Source organism: Dermacentor silvarum, chromosome 11 (assembly GCF_013339745.2).
Source record: "Dermacentor silvarum isolate Dsil-2018 chromosome 11, BIME_Dsil_1.4, whole genome shotgun sequence".
Taxonomy (NCBI): Eukaryota; Metazoa; Arthropoda; class Arachnida; order Ixodida; family Ixodidae; genus Dermacentor; species Dermacentor silvarum.
Window position 1 is genome coordinate 104471577 of NC_051164.1, and position 23020 is coordinate 104494596.

The 23020-nt window shown below is 45.4% G+C and overlaps 1 protein-coding gene across 1 annotated transcript in view; it reads right to left on the minus strand.

Annotated features, from left to right (window-relative positions):
* Positions 1-847: 847 nt before the first annotated feature.
* The window catches only part of LOC119432343 (vitellogenin-6-like), a 50820-nt gene continuing 28647 nt past the window's right edge, over positions 848-23020 (minus strand). The window contains 13 exon segments of the mRNA XM_037699509.2: positions 848-1260; positions 2528-2767; positions 4670-4827; positions 5961-6132; positions 6134-6262; positions 7425-7667; positions 9064-9198; positions 10419-10682; positions 12222-12431; positions 17045-17348; positions 18767-18986; positions 20526-20646; positions 22632-22906. Coding sequence (XP_037555437.1) covers positions 1096-1260; positions 2528-2767; positions 4670-4827; positions 5961-6132; positions 6134-6262; positions 7425-7667; positions 9064-9198; positions 10419-10682; positions 12222-12431; positions 17045-17348; positions 18767-18986; positions 20526-20646; positions 22632-22906 — 2636 coding nt within the window. The 3' untranslated portion in view covers positions 848-1095.

Here is a 23020-nt window from a genome sequence, read left to right on the forward strand (position 1 = left end):
TGCACTATGCGAGGTGTGTAGTTGGTTTTCCCGGTATTCTCGGTGAACTATACGAGGGTCGTTGGTAATATTTTGCCGAAGTAGAAAGCATGTTCTGAGTAATTATCTATAAGTGCTTTCCCCTTGAGTTAATTACGCCTTATCTAGGTACTTTAACGTTGCTGGCTTAGTTATAAACGTTGCAAATGTTTGCCGAACTCTTGTTCTGTCTCCATTTTAATGCGTCATACGACATTCATATAGTTTGTTTCCCGGCGTCGTCGGTGAACTAAACTAAGCACCGTGATAATATTTGCCGAAACAAGAGACACAATATGGGTAGTGTACAGGCAAAGTTCAACATGTATCGTTTTATTATGGCTTTTGGAATAATTTACGTAAGCAAGAGCTCCGATGCGTTATCAGCGTGTTATAAGAGCTGCAAAAATTGAGCCCACTGCACATGTAGAAATACAAATGCGCTTAAAATTGAATGCACCTAACATGGGGACAATCCAATGGAAAATTTGTGTGCGAAGTTTGATGCGTGTGCATGATATGCAGTCTTCGTAAGACATTTCTTCAGCATGTTGTCGAAAGCAGGTAATGACCATTTTACGTTGTGTTTTGCAGGTTTGCGAGCGAAAATTGTGTTTAACCAAGTTTGTATTTGGTGAAAATAAGGGACAGGTTATGGATTATGCATACACTAAGTTAAAAGTGTTTGCGTAAATGCGGCGTTTGCAAAAAAAAAAAAAAAATCAAGTATCCAAGCACTCCGGATCGTTATAAGACAGTTTTGCGAGTTGCACAAGATTTAGCCTGTGCTGGCCAGGTTCCACGAGCTATGTAAATATGAACACTTGGATGACCAGTTTATCACTTCGTCCTTTATTGCCTTTTTTTTTACAATATACATTGATGAAGGAATAGTGATCTTGCATTTCGGTGAAAGGTTAATACTTCAGAGCTCTCCCCGGAGGTAGCCATTACAGAAAGCTATAAGCCGTCACTTCCTTCCAGTTCTGCTATCTGCTTTTTAGTCATAGGCGTTTGGAATCATATGCTCGTTGTTGTGATGTGATGATCGATTAGAGCATTCGCCGCCAATGACAGTTAGTGAGCTGGTGGGTGGCAGTCCGCGCTGGGCACAACGTAGCTCTTGGCGAAATCGAGCGTGTTGTTGTACAGGTGGCCGTCGGGACCGGTCAAGTCGTGGTCCTTATCCAGATTGTAGTCACCACACAGACCGCACAGCTTTCCACGGTAGAACGGAGCCACCTAAAAAAAAATGAGAACGTCAGATAACGTTCACCACCGTCCATCGGTCTTCATAGCCTCCGATGAAAGGCCATGTCGAAGCAGACGTTACAGAATAAGAATATACCAGTGAAAGCATATAAGATTGTTCGTACGCTCTAAGTTCAATTTACTGAAATAATTTCCCCAAACATTTTTCCAGAATCACGTTCAGCATTCAAAAAATGTATCTTCTGTGAATACCACTCATGATTCGATTCTCGTCATGAGTGAGCAGCGTGCGATCGGGGCCGACGTGAACTGTAAGATTTCGAGTATATACGGACCGCGGTTACAATCTATGGCATTGTACTGTTGAGCATGAAGGCGCAGGTTCGAATCCCTGCAACGGCAACCGTATTCCGATGGGCCCGCAATTGAGAAATGGTCGCGCATCGCGCTTTTGGTGAACGCTCTTTTACTCTATGTGCATGGTCCGAAAAATATGCTCGAGCCCCCTGACTTTAGTTAACCTTGGTATGTCCTTAGCATCAGCCAGGTTCACTTATAACAGGCTGAGCAGGCCCTGTCATATTCATCAATTGTTCACGGGACATTTCGGTATACATTTCGCGAATAAGACCAGGCGATTCCTACCACTCGGCATGTTTATGGACTTGGCCGTAGCAGAGACGTGGTCGGGTAGACTATTGGCTCCGGTAGACTTATAAAGGACACTTCACTCTGTCGATGATGATGTCTATAGGCTGCGTGTAACGCGAATGGTAATATGACCTGCTTTAACTATACCACTCAAACGTTCGTGTCAACTACCCGATTGCAGCGTGAGTTCGGATGATCGGCTAGTAAATAGCAGAACCCCTAGACCACGTCAGTAAGTTGGCAAAAGCCGCGAATAACTCTATGATTAGGCCAACTGATGTAATGGTGACAGTGTGAGAATGCAATATTCCTTAGAAACACCTATACGCAAAGAAGGACAGAATTTCAAAGCGCCATTAGAAAGTAGTTCTTCCACAACACTAAAAAGGAGGAGACCTGAGTGTTGGAAAACGTAAAATCGAAGTACAAGACCGTTTCAACTGCGCCTCAAGTTTAAATTAGGAAAATTGAAAATTGTCGGCAAGCTGCGGCTCTTCAGCGTCGGCTTAACTGAAGCAATTGACACTCGAAGTTTTGCTAGTTCTTTGCACAAGGTCTATTGATTGAAAGACGACTAAAACTCTGAGTGCTTTCTCAAGTTATATTTTCCGGATAGCTAAAAAAAAAAAACCGTTGCCGTACTAACCTCGACCACGAGCATGTTTCCGCCGAATCCCAGATGGATTCCGTATGACTCGGAGTCAAGCTTGTACCACTTGGTGCTCTCCTTCTTGATCCTGAACAGCTCAGCGTCGTGGGATGTGTGGCTGTAGGGATGCTCGGGCGTGACGTCTACTTTGGTTCCGTCAACGCGCACCACCAGACCGGATTCGCCGTCCAGTGGTAGGATCTCGATCATGGTCGTGTCGATGAACATCTTCAGCGCCTGCGTAAGATTGCAGAAAGATGGAAGCAATTCGAGTTATGGCATTCGGGAGAATAGGCCGTTCTCCTGCAGTGGACTCCATTAGTCTGTTTACGATAACATCCCGATGTTTTCATGTTATTGGAGGCCAAGGAACTATACGTTATTGGTTTTAGAACAACGTACCAATGGTTCACTCGGAAATTTTCAAGTTGTGTAGTCATGTCTGAGCCACCGATCAACCACCAAGATTTAAAAAATTAAATTCTGGAGTTTTACGTGCCAGAACTACGATACGATTATGAGGCACGCCGTGCACTCTAAGAAGAAAAGGAGGAAATGGGGTATTGAGGTTACTCCTTTAGGGGAGGAACTGATCTGCCACAACCATTCCTCCCTTTAGGGGGTAAATGAGAGGGGATGAACTGTTACTCCCCATGCGGAGGACTAACAGTTGCTCTTTTCCGATGCTCCTCAAGAGAATAACGGTTATTCTTTTCGATGCTCCTCGAAGATGGAATTAATTAAATTAGCCATTTATTCGCTGATAAAAAAAATGACTGGGCGAAAAAAAAACGCACCGGCAAGTATAGTGCGAGACTCTGGAATAATTTTTCCCACCTGAGGTTATTTCATCTGAACCCAATGCACGGTACACGGGCCGGGCGTTCTTGCATTTCGCCCCCATCGAAATGAGGCTGCCGCGGCCGGGATTAGATCCCTAGATCTCGTGCTTTGCAGCCCAACAACATAACCGCTAGGCCACCACGGCCGGCTACACGTTAATATGATTTTGGTGCCAAGTAATCGCCCCGATTACTAAACGCTGCCAACTAATCGCGCCACCGTGGCAGCGTTTCACAGTTTGTGCGAATTACATGTGCTGTGCTTGCTTTCCTATACGCCACAAAAATTCAGGTGCTGGGGAGGTCGCGTGCTGGGCTGAGATAGTGTAAACATTACAATCGCCCTTAGCCTGAAAAGAGCGCTTGGAGCTGGCGTCTCAACAGCGTGCTGGCCACGCATGCAGAAGGAGCACCAAAACACGCGTCAGCAAAATGGCTCCAAAGCGTGCACTCAGCGTCGAGGACACCCTGGCCCTGAAAGCAGCGTCGCGAGGAACAGGAGCGTCTTCGCTACGCAGCAAAACGTGGTGCAGACTGCGAGTATAAATAGAATTATAATAATTAAGTGAATTACGGTACAGCCCCGTAATTCAATTAAAGTTTAACACTTCTGCCACGACGCGATGTGCCGTGTGAAGCAATGGTAATGCTCAACCCTATGTACAATGACGCACAACAGCGCCTCAAGTAAACACATCTCCCCGTGTGTTCTGTTGTAGTACGCAGACAAACAGCAGTGGTGCACGCAAGGTAACGTTTAACATCAGCTCACTACTCTCGTGTTGGACTAAATGCTGTAGAATTGAGTCATTCGCGGTCAATGTTACCGCTAGTTATCGTCAATCAAAGCAAAGAGCATACAAAGCTTCGCTTACATCGACACGAATTTAGCATTATTATCGTCATATTGATGAACAGTATGGGAACAAAGGAAACCTGAGCGACATTGCCACAAGCTGACTTGCCTTTTTATTCCTTTCGCCAGACGAGGACAAGTCGCTTGCGAAATTTTGGCGCCTGATTTCCCTTGTTCTTCTGCACTCAACAACTTCAAATCTCCATCCTTCCTGTGACCCATTTGGCTGGTGGAGGCTTCATCGTCGAAGACACAAACCTGACGCGCACGTTTGTGTCGGCACGCGACGTAATCGTGACGCGGAGTAATCGAATTGCGTATTTAACAATATATTATATTCACTGCGGAATCTTGCTTCAGGAGACGGCTTGTCAATGAGCAACTGGCACTTCAAATGGACTGGGTGCTCATTTAGATGAACCGATCGGGACGAATCCTCACCTTGGTGAGCGAAGGGTTGTTCGTGGCACGAGCCAGAACCAAGAACCTCTTGTTAGGCGAGCAGTCGCGGGCGACCACCTTGTAGCAGTCCGTCTCGGGCAGGTGGACTAAGGTGCCGTCGAAAGTGCGCACGCCGTTAGACTGCAGGTCGCAGTACTCTGTAGCAAAAAAAAAAGGAAGTTTTGATGATGTTGTAGCACACATAAAGATGAAGACAAATACAACGAAACTAGAAACATAGGAATAAACATTAAATGAACCCTCTGCGTGTTTGTGCCCAAAGGAAAACTGAACGCAAAATGAAAAGATGCGAATTGACTGCGTAGGTGGCTCTTCGGTGTATGCCACTTTGAGAGGCACTATTTGCCAGTTAACGTTTGAGAACTTAGCTAGTAATATTGCGTTCCGAGGAAGTTCAAGCTAGTAGATATTGCTGACTTTTTTCTTCTTTTTTTTTCCTGCTTGAAATGTTACAGAAGGCCGCTGCAGCTTCATGACGTCACGGTGTTTATTGGTTATGCTGAAAAAGCATAGCGAATTATGTACGGATAACGCGGCTGAAAAAAACACTAGTTAGTGAGACGCAAACGTCTTCATACTATCTTCTTCCTTTCTGATGTCTGTAGAACCATGTGCAGTATAAAAGACATACTTTTCAACGTTTACACCAACTAGGTCTACTTCAAGGTTCCAGACGGAAAGCCAGGAGATGTTGCGACGCCCTACTTATATACTTCAGCCTGCCTAGTATAGTTTTTTCCATCATTTTCGATAACGCTACGATATCGCAGCGAGATGCCAAATTAGTCGACAACTAGAAGCAAACGAACATCGGATGAACTTCTTCACGGGCGAATTGGTGTTTGCTTAACATGATCTTCATTGTAGCGCGACAACTCGAACGTTTTTGCGCTACAAAGATTACGTTAAGTGAACATTGACAAGGGTACGAAAAATTGTCATTCACCCGACTAGAACCAAGCTACAAATCACACCCATATTAATCTCAGAAATCTTTATGAGCAATCTGTATGGGTTTCCTTTCCTGCTTCGCACTCGAGACGGATGGATGTCACTTTCCTCTTTAAGGAACTCTTAGCCCGCTTGTGTGCTTCCTCATTATTGATTTTTCATTATTTTTTGTACGTAATATAAAAATCTCTGGTTTATAACCCTGCGCATCGACCTTTTTTTTTTTTTTTTTTTCAAGAGGGCTTCCTTACGAGCCTGGGGGAACAAATGCTCAATATATAGCAGGCCTCATGGTGTAGGCCTCCGACGGCACACTTACTGTGTCTGTAGAGCGGGGAGTACTCCGCGGCATGCGAGTAACCGGCTACCGAGAGGATCTTTGGCTCGAGCATCTTGCTAAACATGGGCACCTCCCAGTGTTCGTGCTGGTGACCGTCCTCGGTTGTGACGATCATGTTGGTGTGTGGTTTGTCGTCGACATCCCACCAGGGGCACTTGCGATACGACGTGGAGCTTGCCGTGGTCACCCGTGATGTACGAGCCAAGCACACCCAGGAAGCCGGCTTTCCAGGGTTTGTACGTGTAGCGCTTCGCGTAGTACGGTGACAAGCGGTTCAGCAGCTGCGGAACAAAGCAGGGAAAAAGTAAGACCAGCTCTTTTAACTTTATTTGCGTACACAAATGCAGATTTTGACTAGAAACTTAACTAAAATGTAGTTTTAAATGCACCAGCGATTGAAGGACGAGCTTCAACTGTGCATGAGCTGTGCCTTTGTTTGCACTTTTGTTAAACATTTTCGAAAGCGGAATTTCAATGACTGCGTCCTGCTAGGGCTGCTAGAGACGCTGGTAGTCAATGATATAAAGTATGTCAGAACATCTATCAAAACGTAAATGAGGACGCAGTTGCCGTGCCGGATGCCGCATGCTTTAAAGGGTAGAGGTAATGTGAATGAAGCTGGTCGTCGAAGACCAGTAAACGACCTGGAAAGATGGTTAACGTAAAGTAGAGAAATAGAGTACACGAGCGTCATCACCTTTTGTAGATATAAAAATGCGTTAGAGCTCAATGGCTTGTTTGCTCGATCCAGGGCCTTAATGAACGAAAATAGACGCAGGAGAGATAAAGAGAACTATATATCGCTTGTTGGCGCCAACTACCACCTTGTTTTACATGAGACTATCATAAACTCCATCTGCCCATCCATAAATTCTCTCCTTGTCAAAGTTAGGACTGAGAGAAAACATATCTGGCAGACAAATGTAACCAGAAAGCTGCAGACTGCGTTTAGTCCTATGCCGATTTGCTGAGAACAAGCACGCTTTGACGCTGCACTAACCTTGTGCAGCTCGTGCTCGCATGTGCACTCTAACACTTCGTATTGCGTATTCAGGAGGAAATAACTGCGGCAGAAACCATCGATTGTCATCCTTGAATAAACAATTAGCTTCCGTGAAATGCGCTGAAATTCCGTTATTGTTTGTGGCATTTCGCCATTACATAAATCACCTAAAGGACGAAGCAAAGACAAGCGATCGACACATCCGGGAAGATGGTGGCGTGATACGCGAGAGGAAACTGAGTTGGCGCCGCAAATTCCTTCTAAGACCTCCCCCCATTGCATTCCTCGTTGCACTCATCCGCACCACACCCTGCCCAATTATATAGGGGTACAACAGCAACGGACCATGCATTGAAAGATAACGCACTGATGCTTTGAATGATTAGACCGTCTGAAAGAGGCTAACGCTTAGAAAATACCCTGCGGTTGGATATACTTACGGACTTGTGGTTCTTCCATTCTACGTCAGCGGTGAATTTGCCGAGCCGGCTGGAGTAACGGAGCAGTCTGTAGCAGTAGTGGCTGAACTGGATGCCTTTCTCTTGCTTTTCGTGGCATTTGTTAGCGAGCCAGTGGAGGAATGTGGGGCTGAACCTATTCCTGCCGACCGACTTGCCTTCTGCCGCGGCAGCCAACTGCTGTTCGTCCTCGTCGGTGTGCGTGAACTTGCCGTTCATTGTGATCTGTTTGAAGAAAGGAGTACAGAATTTGTAAGCGCCTATGCGACTTACAGAAAAAAAGTAATGTCGCGGGTAGTAGGTTCGACGTGTTGACTGCTATGTAGCTTAACAGGATTAAAGATTGCTTGAAGTTGAATTTTTGTCTCAACAACGGCGATGTCGCCAAATTAATTTATACCGGATGATCATCCGGAGCTCTAGTTTCTTTCTTTTTTTTGGGGGGGGGGGGGGGGGGAGTCGTAGAATAAAGAGAGTTTGATTATTAGCAGACAGAATGAAAGCCGAAATCTTTACTTTTTTTTTAAACTTAGCACAGGTGCATATGTTCAGTGCAAAAAAAAAAAAAACTATTGAAACGCGAACAAAACCGAAACTACTGCAATGCATTGTCATTTCCAGGTTGACCTGCATTTTCAACAGCGGCTTCATTCAGTCACATATATGTACATGTTGGACTACACTTAGTCACACAAATTACGCCGTTGCGGCGAGAAACAAATTTTACATGGTCCTGTACCACAACACGGGCCTGGTGAAAAAACGCAGTCCGCGGATATCAAACGCTGCTCTGAACATCGCAGCCAAATTTTGCAGTCGTACGCGGCTCTCTTTTAAAAGAAAGCGTTCTCCTCAATCTTTTCGGGCGCTATATTTCGTCATATAGCATATCCCCACACGCAGCTGCAACTGGCCAATGGCTGGCATGAATCAAGAAGGGTGTTTGGATCAGTGCGCTTCTTCCTACTGGTACTGTGTAGAATTAGTGACGCAGTTTAATGAACAGGCTGAAGTAAGCAAAAAGTTGCTTTAGAATTTTGATAAGAATTACGTACTTCCGGAAGAAGCCGACTATCGTCAGCTCACGCTCGGCCGCAGCCGCGTGTATAAGTAATAAACTTTGGCCAGACTGCTTACTGGTGTCATAGCCGTCGGTTCTCGCTAATTTCGATTAGTTTTGAACACTGAACTAGCCTCGAACCACGCGAAACTTCAGGTCGGACCACACGCAAGGTTGCCAACGTGCGATCACTCCTGGCGACTCCTGGCTAGACGCCTTGGCAGACTTCACTTCGTGTTGAGCTATTGAGAACGCTTCAAAATGCGCAATTCGGGCATGGCTACTATCCCTCGGTCAAGTTGGTGCAGCACAAAGCCGGTCCGCACCACGTAGCATGGCCAGACTGGAGCATATGAGCGCGAGCGCGCACTCAAGCCCTGTCATGCAGAACGCCAACGCTGCGCATGCGCACTACAGTATCGTGTAGCTGCGGTCTGATATTTAGCGTAGATACAGCGGCCTTTGTATGTAGTCATGCGATTATGCAGACAGTGGCCCAATGACCTCGGCCTGAACCGGTGTTCAGGCTTTATCCTGATCGGCATGAATCAGCAAACTTACGCTGGATCCTGCTTCGCAAGTGCTTCCGTAGTGGACGTCAAGGTGGGCGTCGATGTGGTGCCCCGTGTAGAACGTAGCCATATTAGTTACGCTCCAGTCGGGCTTAGGGAACTTCGCCGATGCATCTAGGCAGATCTGGAGAAATTATGGTGAAAGAAAACACACAATGTTTTTCTTCACTCAGCTTCAACAATTCCTTCACGATACCGCCCCCTACAGGCATAAATAGAAAGATTTCGCCGAAGGATTGGTTAGAAAGGTTAGAAGAACGTGCTTCTTGCTACACCGTTTCACTTAAATATGTGATAAGGTGTTATGATTGATGTAAGAAATACTGAATAACATAGAAAACAACTAAAAAAAAACTGATGGATGACGTCATCAAGGAAACATAAGTACGACGCTGCAAAAAAAATTTAATGCATCATCGTCATCTTTATTATCATCAGCCTATTTTTATGTCCACGGCAGTACGCAGGCCTCTCCCTGCAATATTTATTATTAGCACATTGAGGCAAGCTACACGAAAAAAGAAAAAAATCTACGCAGCAAATAATGGCCTCTACGTAATGCCTGGAGGATTAGTCGTCTTCCAGCTTATTCGTTGTCTTTATTGTTTTACTGAGGCGAATGATACGGCAAATGACCCAAACTTAGTTCGCAAGTTCTGTGGTGAAGACTCAGAAGTTCCATACGGATGCATAGTCGTAAAGCAGTAATATTGGATGGACTATGCGTTTTTTTAAACTTCACTCCAAAAGCAAATTGAGGTTGTATCGGAAAATACCTTGGCTCAGAAAAAGAACCAAAACAGCTGCGTTGTTTGTCCAGATTTTATTCGTATGGTTCTGCTCAAACTTATTACTTCGATTACGGGTTTGACGATCTTCATGCGTCGCGTTTGTGGTGCATGCAAAAAATTCTTTAGATCTCGTAGTGACAGAAACACATCCGCATTTTCCATTTTGTTTACGCATCATCACAGTCGGTGACTGTACACATATGACTGTCACCGACAACAGTCGGTGACTGTAGGTTAGTCTAACAGTCTCAAATTGCAGTAACTGCCTCGACCAGTAAAAGGAGTACAGAGCATTGTCTACACTGTTAGTCACACATGGGCAGGTGCTTGAATACCACATTTCATGACGTAAAATACCAAGGCGACAATAAAAACTGAGTGGAAATAAACAGGGACCTTGAAAGCTAAGCGCTTGTATTCGTTCAACATTTTTATCGTGTGTGCTGTAAATGAGCGTGAGTTCATTTGTGCTACTTATTCCTTTTACTAGTGGTTGCGCACCGTTCAGTGCGAGCAAGGAAAGCCGCGATACCCATCGCCTTGCAGGGCTTACCTTCAGTCCTTCGGTGTCGGCGTGGCTGAACGGTGTCCTTTCGTAGAAGAACTGCAGCTTGTGGTTGAAGAGGTCGTGGTTGAAAGAGTAGCGCAACTCGGCGGCCACCTTTCGCTCCTTGGTCTCACCCTTGAAGTTGACGTCGAGTTTCAGGACGTGGGTAGAAGGCACCTCGGGATCGTCGCCGATTTGGTCGTGGACGTTGAAGTGGCTGTGCCGTTCGTCGTCGGGCTCCATGAACTTGTACGAAATGTCGATGTCCAGCTAAACGAGACATTCGAGAAGACCAGCCTTTACACGGGGCACACGGCGCATTAGGCGGACCGAGCTAGGCAAGCTGGCGCTAAATGCGGCCCCGATTTTCTTTCCTTTTATTGTTCTGCGTTCATTTCTTCAAGACTCATTGAAAATTTCGTTTATGTGATTCGTATATAGCCTTACGATTGCGTGAACCGGTAGAGCCCCCTTAAAATTGCAACAGAAGGACAAAGCTGAAAACGCACCTTAGAAAGCAAGTACACGCATAACAAATGTTTCGAAGGATTGTGGGTTGAATTAAACGGGGCATTGCATAAGTAAAGCATTAGTAATTTTATGTCCTTGAAATTTCTGCATGGACATGCCAAGAAATAACAATTATAAGTAAATCAGATACCTCATCTACGATGTAGAATAGTTCGACAGTTATGCATCTTTTTTATCTTTCACAAATTGTACTGTGCGGTGGTTCACTTATCACAGTTTCCTCCTTTTGTACTGTGTATGCTTACCCGAAGGTTTCGTTCTAAACGGATGATCCGTCTGCCTGATATAGTCGTATATTTATGTAACATCTATTGAGCGTTGAATTTGATAAAGCTTTCTGAAGTCTTGTTCATGCTTTTCTGGATCTGATTATCGTTTTGCGTGTTTGCTGCAGCAAAAATAATTTCCAGCGCAGAGCCGCCTCTTCATTTGTGAACCAAATTTTTCATCGAGTTCAAGATGTCTCTGGCTGTACAAGATTTCGTGAAATCCAGGAAACGTATTTACAAAACGCTCTTCTATAGGCTTGAATTGTTCGTAACAGAATTCCAGCCAAGCTTTAGGCTGCACATGTTAATAACGAAGGCTATAGGAAAATAGTACTCAGGAATGAAAAGACTTTGTGAATTCGGCCTCAGATGCTTTCTGCGTTGAAGACGCTTGTGCGTAACATGACGTAGCGTTCAGGATTTAGGCACAGTTTACTCAATGCACCTATGCTAGATCCCCTGATACCAAGGATCGCTGCTGCTCGTGTATCTTGCATTGCGGCTTCTGCACATGCACCTCTAGGTATAACATCTGTCCATCGCATTCGGAATCGTTTATTGACCCCGCCACGCAGCTAACGAAGGACCATCATTCCCTATCTACAGTTACGACATCTCATAATCATAATTTAAATCAAAGCAAGAAGAGGAAGAAAAAAGTATGGCTCAAAAATATAGCAGTAAAAAAGGCGTTCGCTTAATTTATGCTGTCATAAGCAGATACAGTTTTCTGGTTGTTAGGATAAGCTACAATGGTCACGCAAATGCTCATGCAGCTCTGTTTCGTATTCAAAAGCAGGGGTGACCTCTGTTTTTACTTCCACTCTGGGTCATTCCCGTAGCTGGCAATTTCTCGCCGTTTTAGAAACAAGATTGTACATTTTCTACTCCATGCAGTGCAATAATAATTGGCTGACGTGTTCACTGCAGCCTCTACGACATATCGGCAACGTTTTCTTACTATGTTCAAAAAAGTGTTTCAGTGCCAGAGTGAGGGTGTGTGACTCACTTCCTTGGTGGGATCTTTGGCAGCGGGGAGGGCGTAGATCTTGATGTCACGTGGGTGCCAGTGAGGATTGACGGCCATGTAGTAGAATCGCTCCCGGCACGACATCTCGTGGTAGACCTCGCGCACAGCCCGGTGCAGGCCCTTGCTGATCAAGTGGCCCTTGACGTTCAGGCCGACTCCAAATGTGTCGTCGAAGTAGTGGCGGTCGAACTGCGCATGAAGCCGAGTAAATGGTCTCAGAGAAGGAGTACTTCTGTGATAGAAATCTGTTTCTAGAATATTTCAGGTTGCTGTAGAATAAAAACTGTTAACGGCTCGAAATATTGATTTCGCGGTGCTGCGGACCTTAAAAACACGGGAAAATTCGTCGGTGTAGGTACTTGTTCCGATGCATCATTGAACTGTTAGTTTTCAATTCAACACTGTTGGAGGTATTCAGGTAGAGGTAAGAGCGTGCCTGCTGGCAATGCAGTGACTGCATTTAGAAAACTGCTAGTCGTATGGCTACGACGTTTCTTATTCAGCACTTTCATAGGGTGTTTTACTGTCATCATATAAAATGTGCCCGACGTAGTCTCTTTTGCTCATTTAATAAAACTGCGGTGACCTCCAAACAACGTACCGTTAGCAGATTTACGCAACCTATAGTTAGCATAGTGCCACCTTAGCATTGTCAGCCCTTAACCGAAATTCACCCAAACCACCCGCAAGTCGGCGCAATTTTCTCCTATCTCCTATAACCTCTGCTAATGTTACAGTCAATTCACAGTGACAGTAAAACCATAAATGCGTTGTTTGAAAGCATCTGCACCTTTTGTATAGCAAATGCTTACTAAACTTAGCATAAACCTTCCAATTGATTTATTTTCCCTAGCATTCTAACTTGGGCAGCTCGATGTAATTTTCCATCACTGGTGAGTGAGTCGCACGGTCCACTTATTCTCGCAGAGTTCTTTGCTGCCAAACTGCTCACTGCAATGAAGACCCTACAGCGCGGACATGTCTGGCACCTGAACTGCTCCGGCACACTATGACGTGGCATCAGGTAAGCACTGCCTCTCCTAGTACTCTCCGGCTGCGTTCCGCCCATATCTAGAGGTCACAGGATCCTAAGCGTTACGCGTGGTTCTTCTTGAAACCTTCATCTAAGTACTCGCCATTTTCCCGGCAGTACACGGTGTTAATGTTGAACGACTTCTTGAAATCTCTGGAAAAGCTGTCAGTTAACTCTTGTTCGCTTTCCGCAATTGTTTACACGCTTAAAGGCTTAACGACCCTTACGGTACACTTGAGCGACTACGATTGTTAGCATTTGAGCCTCCTTACTTTTCAATGACGGTCCTGTGACGTCTGCATTATAAATCTGCTCGTCATACCTATAGGTTCGTGTAAACTTTACTCTTCCCTTACGTCCGTTTTTTCTATGAACTTCTCCCTCCTCACTTCGCCTACAACTTCTTTCTTTCTATTCATTCTACTAAGGGCTTTGTTTTGCTTATGCCGGACCTTAAACGGATAGGGTGTGTTTCTATATTTTATTTTGTCTGTTTCTGTAGCTCACAGCGCGCAGAGACTTGACAAACCTGAAACTTCCTTGAAATGAGTCAGAAAACATTTACACTCAGGACAAAATTGATGCGGTGAAACAACTAGAAGACTGAAAGAAAGATACTAAGGATATGCAATAAAAAAAAACAAAAAAAGACACGTCGAGATAATAATGACAGATTATGAGGATGGGGCTGCTGGCGCGCTGTACTTATTATCCCTCTATCACTTTCATCACAGCACGTGGATGCTGTGAGGCACGACGCAGTAGCCACGATCGAACAGCTTTGAGGCACAACGATGGCGCTCTGTTGACAAGGCTGGCGCGCTTTTTACAAGAACAAATCACTCGACGCTTACATGTTTGTAACGCGAGAGTTCAGGCGTTAGCTGCGAGGCGGGGTGGGCGTTTTCGCTCATGACCTCGAGCTCGCCGAATCACTTGGCGGTTGAAGGTTTTACTTCTTCCAAGGCAATTAGCTGTACATGGTGTTTTATAGTGTTCTGCTTCGAACTACTACGCTCCTCTGCGACGCTCGAGTGCTCGCCGAATTTTAAATATGAAATGCTTTTAGCTCCGTTTGTCGGCGACCCTCAAGTGACCTTGAGCCAAAAACCAGACCCGTTGTCCGGGCACTCAAACGAGAACATCCGGGCAGCGTTGCGAGATCAAAACGAGATCATCCGGACAACCAGTGAAAAGTTAAAACATTTGGTCTCTGGCGCTAAACCTTTTGTACAGGACCGCATTACATACGCTAGTTACTGACCAAACAAGTTACAAAAAATATTGCTTCCGAGTTCTTTCTAATGTTGGTTCCCCGTACACTCAAGCTGTAACTTCTAGTACGCTGATGTTGCTGATGTTTTATTTGTCATTTCTGATAGCGACGTTCAAAAGGCACATACAGGGCACCATACACATGATTTTCATCTTTTGGAGCTGAGACAGGGTTCCCTGTGCTCTTTTCAACGTCAGCGGTCCGTGAGTGGCCGTGGCCTTCGCGATTTGCACGCGCCCGGCTGGGTAGCGGACGCGCGCAAATCTCGGAGGCCATAATTTCTCTGCGCAGGCTTTGCGTCGCCTTGTGAGATGGATGATGACGATGATGATGATGATGATGATGATGATGACGACGGTGATTATTTGGCATTCTCTTTTAAACGGTGCGGTGACAAATAGTCACCTAGCCTGCTTGATTTAATCAGATATACTATACATGTTCTTTATCTAGCATTTTTAAAAGTATACCTCTCATTATTCTTTTTCTTTTTCAAGAATTTACCTTGTACCACTACCTATGATTTTAAGAGATCATGTCATATCCATATTTTCCCTGCTTTTTTTTCACCAGTACTGTAAACGTCTCTTGCTTATCTCTACGGCTGATCTGTTGATGTTTCCCTCCACCTTAAATCCAAGCGCTTCTGGGAGTTGCACGTTACCTACGGTTCTCGCTTGGTGGATCCCGTGGCATTCCATTAGGATGTGCTGAGTGGTCTCTGGATCTTTACTGCAGCGTACACATGCCTCATCTAGTTCCGAATATTTGCTCCGCTATGTTTTGGTCCTTAGGCAACCGGTTTGAGCCTCAAATAGCAAGGCACTGCCCTTTGTGTTATCCTACAGATTTTGCCTTCTAATTTCTTTGTTCTCATTTTTGTAAACCTCCATTGTCCTTTTTGTTTCCATTCTTTGCATCCAATTTACGGTCTATATTTCTCTCACTTTCTTTCTGATGACTCCTGGTTGTCTATTTACAGTTTCGATTATCCTGTACTTGGTTGCCAACTTCATGAAGCCACAGAGGCACGCGGCATGGCGCCTCCTTCAGGCGCTGCTTCTAGCTGGGCAGTGCGCTCTGTCTCCCTGGCGTGCTTCGCTGCCTGTCGTGCCGCCTTCAGCCGGTTTTCTTCTAGCTAGACAGCGTCCATATGGACCAGTGCGCCGTATGGCGTGCTGCGGTGTGGTGTGGTTGGTTGTGCCGTTGCGCACATGCACTACACCCATTTTAAGATTGTGGCCAATATCATATCCACCAATCTGCTTTGTCGGTAGCCATTTAATGCTTACATCTACTCCTGATTACGGGAGACCCAGCAATTTTTTAAACATGCATTGGCTCAGCCGGGCTCGTGGCAACGTGCTGAGAAAGCTACCGGCGCAGCCTTCCCTGTAAACACCAACCGGTTGACGTGACGACTCACAAACGCAGAGGTGAGATGTGACCGTTCGACGGCAAGACATTATACAATGCGGCTGACGCAATCGGCGGGTCCCACCGGCGCGGAAGGCTACACCATGTGGTTGTGTTGCAGGAAAGCGAGCTTTGCGTCACGAAAATTTAGGGAAAGGATCAACCAAGTCTCGACGCTAAAGAAGACAAAGTGGACGTACTTGGTGGTTCAAATGATTCGATATATAACTGTTGATCATATCCCTTTATTTTGTCTCTTTCTGTCTTGTTTTATCATGTTCAATATTCACTCATTTCGTATGATATTCGTATCGTATTTCGCACGCAATTAGGTCGACGTTGTCGCGTTTAAGGTCTACACTTGGTCGACCCTCTCATTTTTTAAGCGTTTGACACTGGAATGCGCCCCTTGCTTGTTTTTTCTCTTTCACGCTACCGTGTGCCACAGGGCCTATTAGCCCCGAGTGTTTACTGCTTCTTCAAAACACACGCCCAAGTCTGGGGCGACGCCGTCATGCCGCCCGTGGCTCTACCTGCTTTTTCGACCCAGCTCTGCTCAGTCCCGAACTCGGGCACTTCGCGCCAAATGTAGTAATGCGCGGCAGTTAGGTGGCACTTGGCAGTGACATGACAGAGGGTGGCAGTCACACAGGTGCTTACATCCCACCCCATCTCTGCCATGTTTATGGCTAATTATGCTACTTCTTATTGAAAGTGTTAGTTGTTGACTATTGATACGCGTTCTCTGCATGGAGAGCTTCCATATTTACGTGAACACGACATCTACAGGTCGCCAACTGACCATTACTTTTTTTTTTGAAGTAGTTACAAGATAGCTAGGTCCGATATATACCGACAACGTGTTAAGTCAGCTAAGGAGACATTTGTCTTCAACAGAAAGAACTCTTCTCTTTCATTGGTGGAAGCGCACGCGGCATCGCCTGCGCTTGCACCTATTGGAACTATCTTCTGCTGCACTACCAACGTCTGAGCTTAGGATGGTGACGGACGACATAAAACTGAGGAACGACCTCAGAAAAATATAACGTTTTAAACTTATACACATTGCTTATTTACCTCGGTCATTTCTTCCGGTCGGTAGAGAGGCTTCACCAGGTTGGGAAACTCAGCCAGCGCGTGCGCCGGGTCCACGTTGATGTCGAAGGGCATGGCGAATGTGAAGGGCCGGAAGCTGTGGTTGATGATGTTCCAGGGCAGGTGCAGGGGACGGTGCAGACTCAGCTTGCCCTCGAGCGGTGCCAGGGTCACCTTGAGATCGAGCGGCCAGGAGATGACGGTCCTCGCCCCGTAACCAGTTCCAAGCGCCTGCTTGGTGAACTGCGACGCGAAGCCGATCATCTGGTACGATGCGACCTCGTATCTGTTCGAGTGGTGAGGGAATTCGAGCAAAACGGGAAAAATGTTTGGTGTAGCTGCTTAAAACTAATAAAGCGCGTTTCGTGAAAAAGACAATTTTTTTATGACTTGTTTAGTTTCAGACGCAACTCGTGAGCCACTGCAACCCGAATGTAAGAGGAAATATATCTTAATGAAACTTTTTCACGTTCATGTTGGTGCGATTTGGAAAACATGATTTTAGGGCGCTAAATCGACACACGCAAGGGTGAAACACACTGACACAATGACGCTTTGTGTGTCTGTGTTTTTGTCCTTTGGTGCGTCTCTTTAGCGCCCTAACATTATAAGAGGTAACGCTACCAGTGATCTTTTCAAATAAGATGTTATTACCCCTTGAACAGTTATGCCGAACAAACGAGCTTTCTACCTTACTAAACATTCAGCGCGAAAGCCGCTTGGTACATATTCAAGTTTAATCATTCGAGTTTCACGTCACGAGTAATCGCTGCTCTGCAATGAATTTGGCGTTTTTTCTTGTATTAATAATTATGAGATTTTATATGCCAAAACCGCGATCTGATTATGAGGCACGCCGTATTGGGGGACTCCGGAATAATTCAGACCACATGTAATTATCTGTTCCGCGTTACAAAGCAAACGCGCGAAGTGATGCAAATAGCAGTATGACCACGCGTCCGCGCGCAGTGACACCAGCGGTCCCAGGCGTGCAGTGACGCCAGCGGTCCCAGGCGTTATTGCGAATAACTAACTCTGCTCAACGCCTGGATCGGCATTGAATCGGATTGTAATGGCAAGGCAACGCTCGGTACCGCAAACTGCGAGCTGTCTTTTTCGCGTGAATTTTTTTATCAAAATGCGCGACCCTCAATTCAGTAATGAAAGAGTTCTCTAATTATTCGCATATAATTATCAATAGTTATATTATGAAAAAAAAATCCTCCTCGTGCGGTACGTCACTGTTGACAGAATACCATTGGTTGCGTTCTCGTATATTCTGTAATTTATTTTTAAGAGCTTGGCTACCATCACCTGGGACACCTTGTATAACTCCTATTTTTGTAGATGCACAACATTCATTTAAAACCTGTCAAGCTTGGCTCATGGCTCCCACATATACATTGCATTTCCTAGAAAAAAAATCCGGCCAATGGTGGCACTCATGCTCGGTGACATAATTTTGTACCTGTACGCAACATTGCCGACAAAAGATTATAATGAACACAAACGTAGCCTTGCGCGGACGAGCGCATTCTTCAGCGCCTTTATCATATTGCCGTCCTACAATATTACACCACACTTAGTGCGGATGTCTAATTACTTAAAGTGCGTTTCAGGGCCACAAACGTTCACGCATTCCGCACCCATCGTGACGCGGAATCAAACCCGCGTAACCTTCCACTTAGCAGTAGAAGTACTCACAGGTAGTGGCGCTTGATGTCCAAGTTGAGCTCTGCTTTGTCGCCGTGGGTGAGAGCCATCTTTTCTCGCTTTGCGTAGATAAACTCAGCCTGCTTGTAGTCGAAGAAGACTGGCACGCCCAATTCGCTTGGCATCATCAGAGCTATGTCTTTGGTCATGTAAAAGTATTTCTTGTGTACCTCAGGGCCCAACAACTTCTGGATTGCCTCCTCTGGTTTATCTGCGGGAGCGCACAGCGGGAAATGACATGGTACGTATTAGATTCAACCGGTGTGGTATCGTGAAATTACTATTTCAAAGTATGCTATGCGCGTACTTCAGTTGCTGGACTACGGTCGCCATACAGACGTTGTTTAAGTGCCGAATTCATGTGCTGTAGGCTGTATACAGGTTTAGACTTCAAAAAAAATTCTCATTATGAACATTTCTCATTCGAACATGGCAGGTTTGGAGCATGTTTCACGATCTTGGCATGCTTGACATGATACGCGCACGTTGCTTTGCTCTCGTTTGGTTTGACTTTGGGACTGGCACTGGCTGCTTTAGCGATTTCCAAGAACGTTGCTTGCGAAGATTACTTTTTTTTGAAGATCTGTAAAATTAATAATTAATGTTGACTCACACTTGCTAGACGCTAAGATCAAAATGCCAATGGCAGTTACAACAGGTTGTTAGATGCTTTGCCGCTTGGACTTCGGGAACAGGACGATTTGGCTCCTTCCGGAAGAGGGCAGTCTATAGATATAGTTTTTTCCCAGCCAGAATTCGTTTTTCGGCACATTTGCACGTGGTGTATATTATAGCCTGGAAAATGTGGTGCTTACAATAGTGGCAAAAATAAAGGGAGTATTTCATCATTCCGCAGTGTCGCCGCGGAGGGTCTTAACTCATACACGTACTCGTAATAATGCTATGTGTGCGTAGACGTAGTAGTATTGAGTGTCCCAGTGCGTGGTTTCCGGTGTCCGTTCAACCATTCTCACATGCTTATATCTCGGCGATATACCTAGTCATGTAACTACAGCTGTGATCACATTGGCGAGACACAGTAGTCTTGCGCAGTGCAGCCAAATAAGCGAACAAAATATACGATGACATGAGTTACTACGTTCGAATGATGAAAGTAATTGTAACTTCAGAAGGCATGTTTTATTTTGATATTCATAGATAGTAGCAGCCTAATTAGGTGTACTGATCGAATTTCTCCGAAGGATCTCCAATCATAACCGATCAGTGTCAATCAAACAACCCATATCCTCGCGAAGTTTTCGATCTCATCAATCTATCTAACCGTCTAATATACACTGTGCTTTAACGCGACTGCCATATCTGCTCAGTCGAGCCTCAATAGCGATTCACATGTATCATGGCTGGTCGCCAAATATCGCACTAAAGATAGTGGTTTGGCGTGCATTTCACACTCTCAATTGTCAGTATGATCCACATTAGTCTGAACGACGGACATTTCAAATGAAGCTGTCTGGCAGCGTTGTCAGATTACATGTTATAGTTGGCCAAACATTTATTCAAGCGGATACCCCTGCAATTATGTAAAGTAGCGTGGGGTTAAACATCGCTTTTCAAAGCCGTTGAAACCAAGCTTCTGGAAGTATTCGCCAATGTACACTATATTGCCTAAATATTTTGTGCTTACTGCGGTCTCGCGGATTGCTATGATTAGCTAATTATACCAGCCAATTCAGGTTTTAGGCATACACCGGCACATATTGCATCTTGATATATAGGCGAAACGACCAACCTTTCGGCTGGAAAGTGGCCAAGATGCTCTCGTCGAGGCTAAAACTGTCGACGGTCTTTCCAAAGATGGACAGGGTAAGACGTGCGAACATCGGGTCGTACTCTCGGTCGGCGATGTGCAGCTGTGCATTGAAAATTATTAAAAAAAGCACGTTTCACTGGGCGTTGTGGGCAGGGGATGACACGGGAAGTGCGGGAGTCAACAGTCACGATAGTCAACGTGGTCAACAATTGCATACATTTTCCAAAGAAAAATGTTGACACCGGCATTAACGCATGCAATATCTACAGAAGTGAACGAATAAATGGGCAAATAAACGCGATTGACAATGCTAATGCCGGTAATGTGCGCGAACGATTTGAACATGTTAGCTAGAAACCTGAAACAGGAAACTCTCCCAGTGAAGCCTGAATGGACGAAAGGTGGCTGCCCAGTACTTTAAACTTCTCATGCAGTTGTTTCCGTTCCTGGGCGTAAACAGAACAGACCGAAAACACCTATACCGTGTCTCGATCAGCCACTTAATGCAACAACGTTGTTATTTCTCGAGAATTTTACTTGTCTAAATTGCATAAAAACAGAATATGATTTGAATATGATAGTAAGTGGAAACCTAATGCATTTCAGAACAATTCTATAGGCCCATATACAAAAGCTGGTGCCAGTTTCATAGTATGCGCAAGGAAACATACCATGAGCGGCGACTGTGTTCATATTTGTGTTTTGGTTAGAGAGAAAAAGTGATAACACCACATCTGACGATTGCGTCGCACAAATAAGTTGTATTCTTTTTCGGGTTGTCGGAGCGAAGAAATTTTCGGCAGTGACAACGAAAGAGGCACTGCAAAGACACATAGAAGTGTGCGCATACAGACAGAAATTGCTCTTGTACATCAAAATAACGTCTGTTGTAACGACAGACTGCGGTATGAAAATGTCTTGTGCGGCCCAAAATTTTGCCGAGACGAAAGCAGCAAGTCCCAAAATACGCCAAACTTCTAACTTGTCATGACAAGACGGGCTTTCTTGTAACAACAGGTGGACGTTACGACGTAAATTCGTGTCGCTACGACAGAGTGCTTATTGTTTTGACGAAATAAACACACAGATCACACCCCGAAACTTGTCTGCCACTAAAATTCCTATTTCGTTTTTTTTAATGTTCAGTTAAATAATATTTTGATTTGGTTTTTCCAGAACGCCCTAATGCCGCTAACATATCGTGTAACACAGCAACTAGGTAATTAAGTATTACTACTGACTCGAAGAAGCTCCAGTGGCGATCATGAAGCCAAATTGTAGGTAAAAGACACGCTTATTCTAGTCATACAGCGTTACAGCTGTCGATCAGGACTTTTGCAGCACTTCCAGATCACTATGAAACTACCAACAGGATATCGCGTTAGTTTTATAGCAATAACAATTATATGAACACTCCAGGTGAATTTCCACCGTCGGCGTCGCCGTGAGGTTTCGTATAAAGTCCAAGTGCAATCCATAAGCTGTAGTGCAGTTCCTACGCTGCAGGTGCGAGGGAAATCGTGTGAGGGTGAGCCAAGAAGGATACTGCCTTGATGCGGCGGCGTCTTCTCGCGCGTGCAAGGGGGAGAGCGGGGTGATGTGCGTGCGCCAGGAAGGGGAAAGGGAAGAGATGAAGGTTAGCGCACATCTCCTTTTGTACTCCTGCAGCGGCTGAGCGCGCCCTCTATCTTGGAGGTAACCTACTTGTGTACAAAGACCAGGCAGCCCGAGAAGCCTGTTGGCTTCGCGAACGCTGTGTTCTCGCACGCCTTGCTCGCGTTGAAGCGAGAGGCAGGATGACGGGGAATCAGCGATTGTGCGCGGTTATCGAGTAAGATGTGCTCATGCTTGCCTGTGCGCGCGTGACACCATTTTGGTAATTTAGCTACTAAGCGTAAGTTTACAGCAATTGATACGGTCAATAAAACGACTAACCATACTTCGTATAGCTGTCTAACAGTTTGCTATGGCAATCAATGCTTCATCTTGTGGGCAGAACTGCGACTTTTTGCTGGAACACCTCAGAGATGCAAATAGTTTTTTTTCCTGCTCATATTCACTTAGCCGGTGGTTTAAAACACTCACGGAATCCTCGATCTCCTTTCGTTCTTTGGCCGACGCATCGCGCGGGATGCGACGACGGCTCATAAAGTTCCAAAGGTTCTTCGTGGATCCCGGCTGTGGACCCATGAGGTGACTAAGAACCTTGTCCATGCCCCAGCTCTCGAACGCAACGGAGAGTGTGTCGTACGAGTGGCCGGCCCTGTAGTCCATGAGCCTGATGTACATGTTCCGGGGCAGGTAGCTGTCGTGCGAGCGGATCATCTCCGTGGCCGTCGTGCTACCGTAGTCGTATTTGGCTGCATCGAAGAAAGGCAATATGGTAGCGTCGCTACACATACCTTTTGGTCTTGTAGACGACTAACCCGTAACACAGAAAGACGTCCGTCCAGTCCTCACTTGTTATTTTGTTG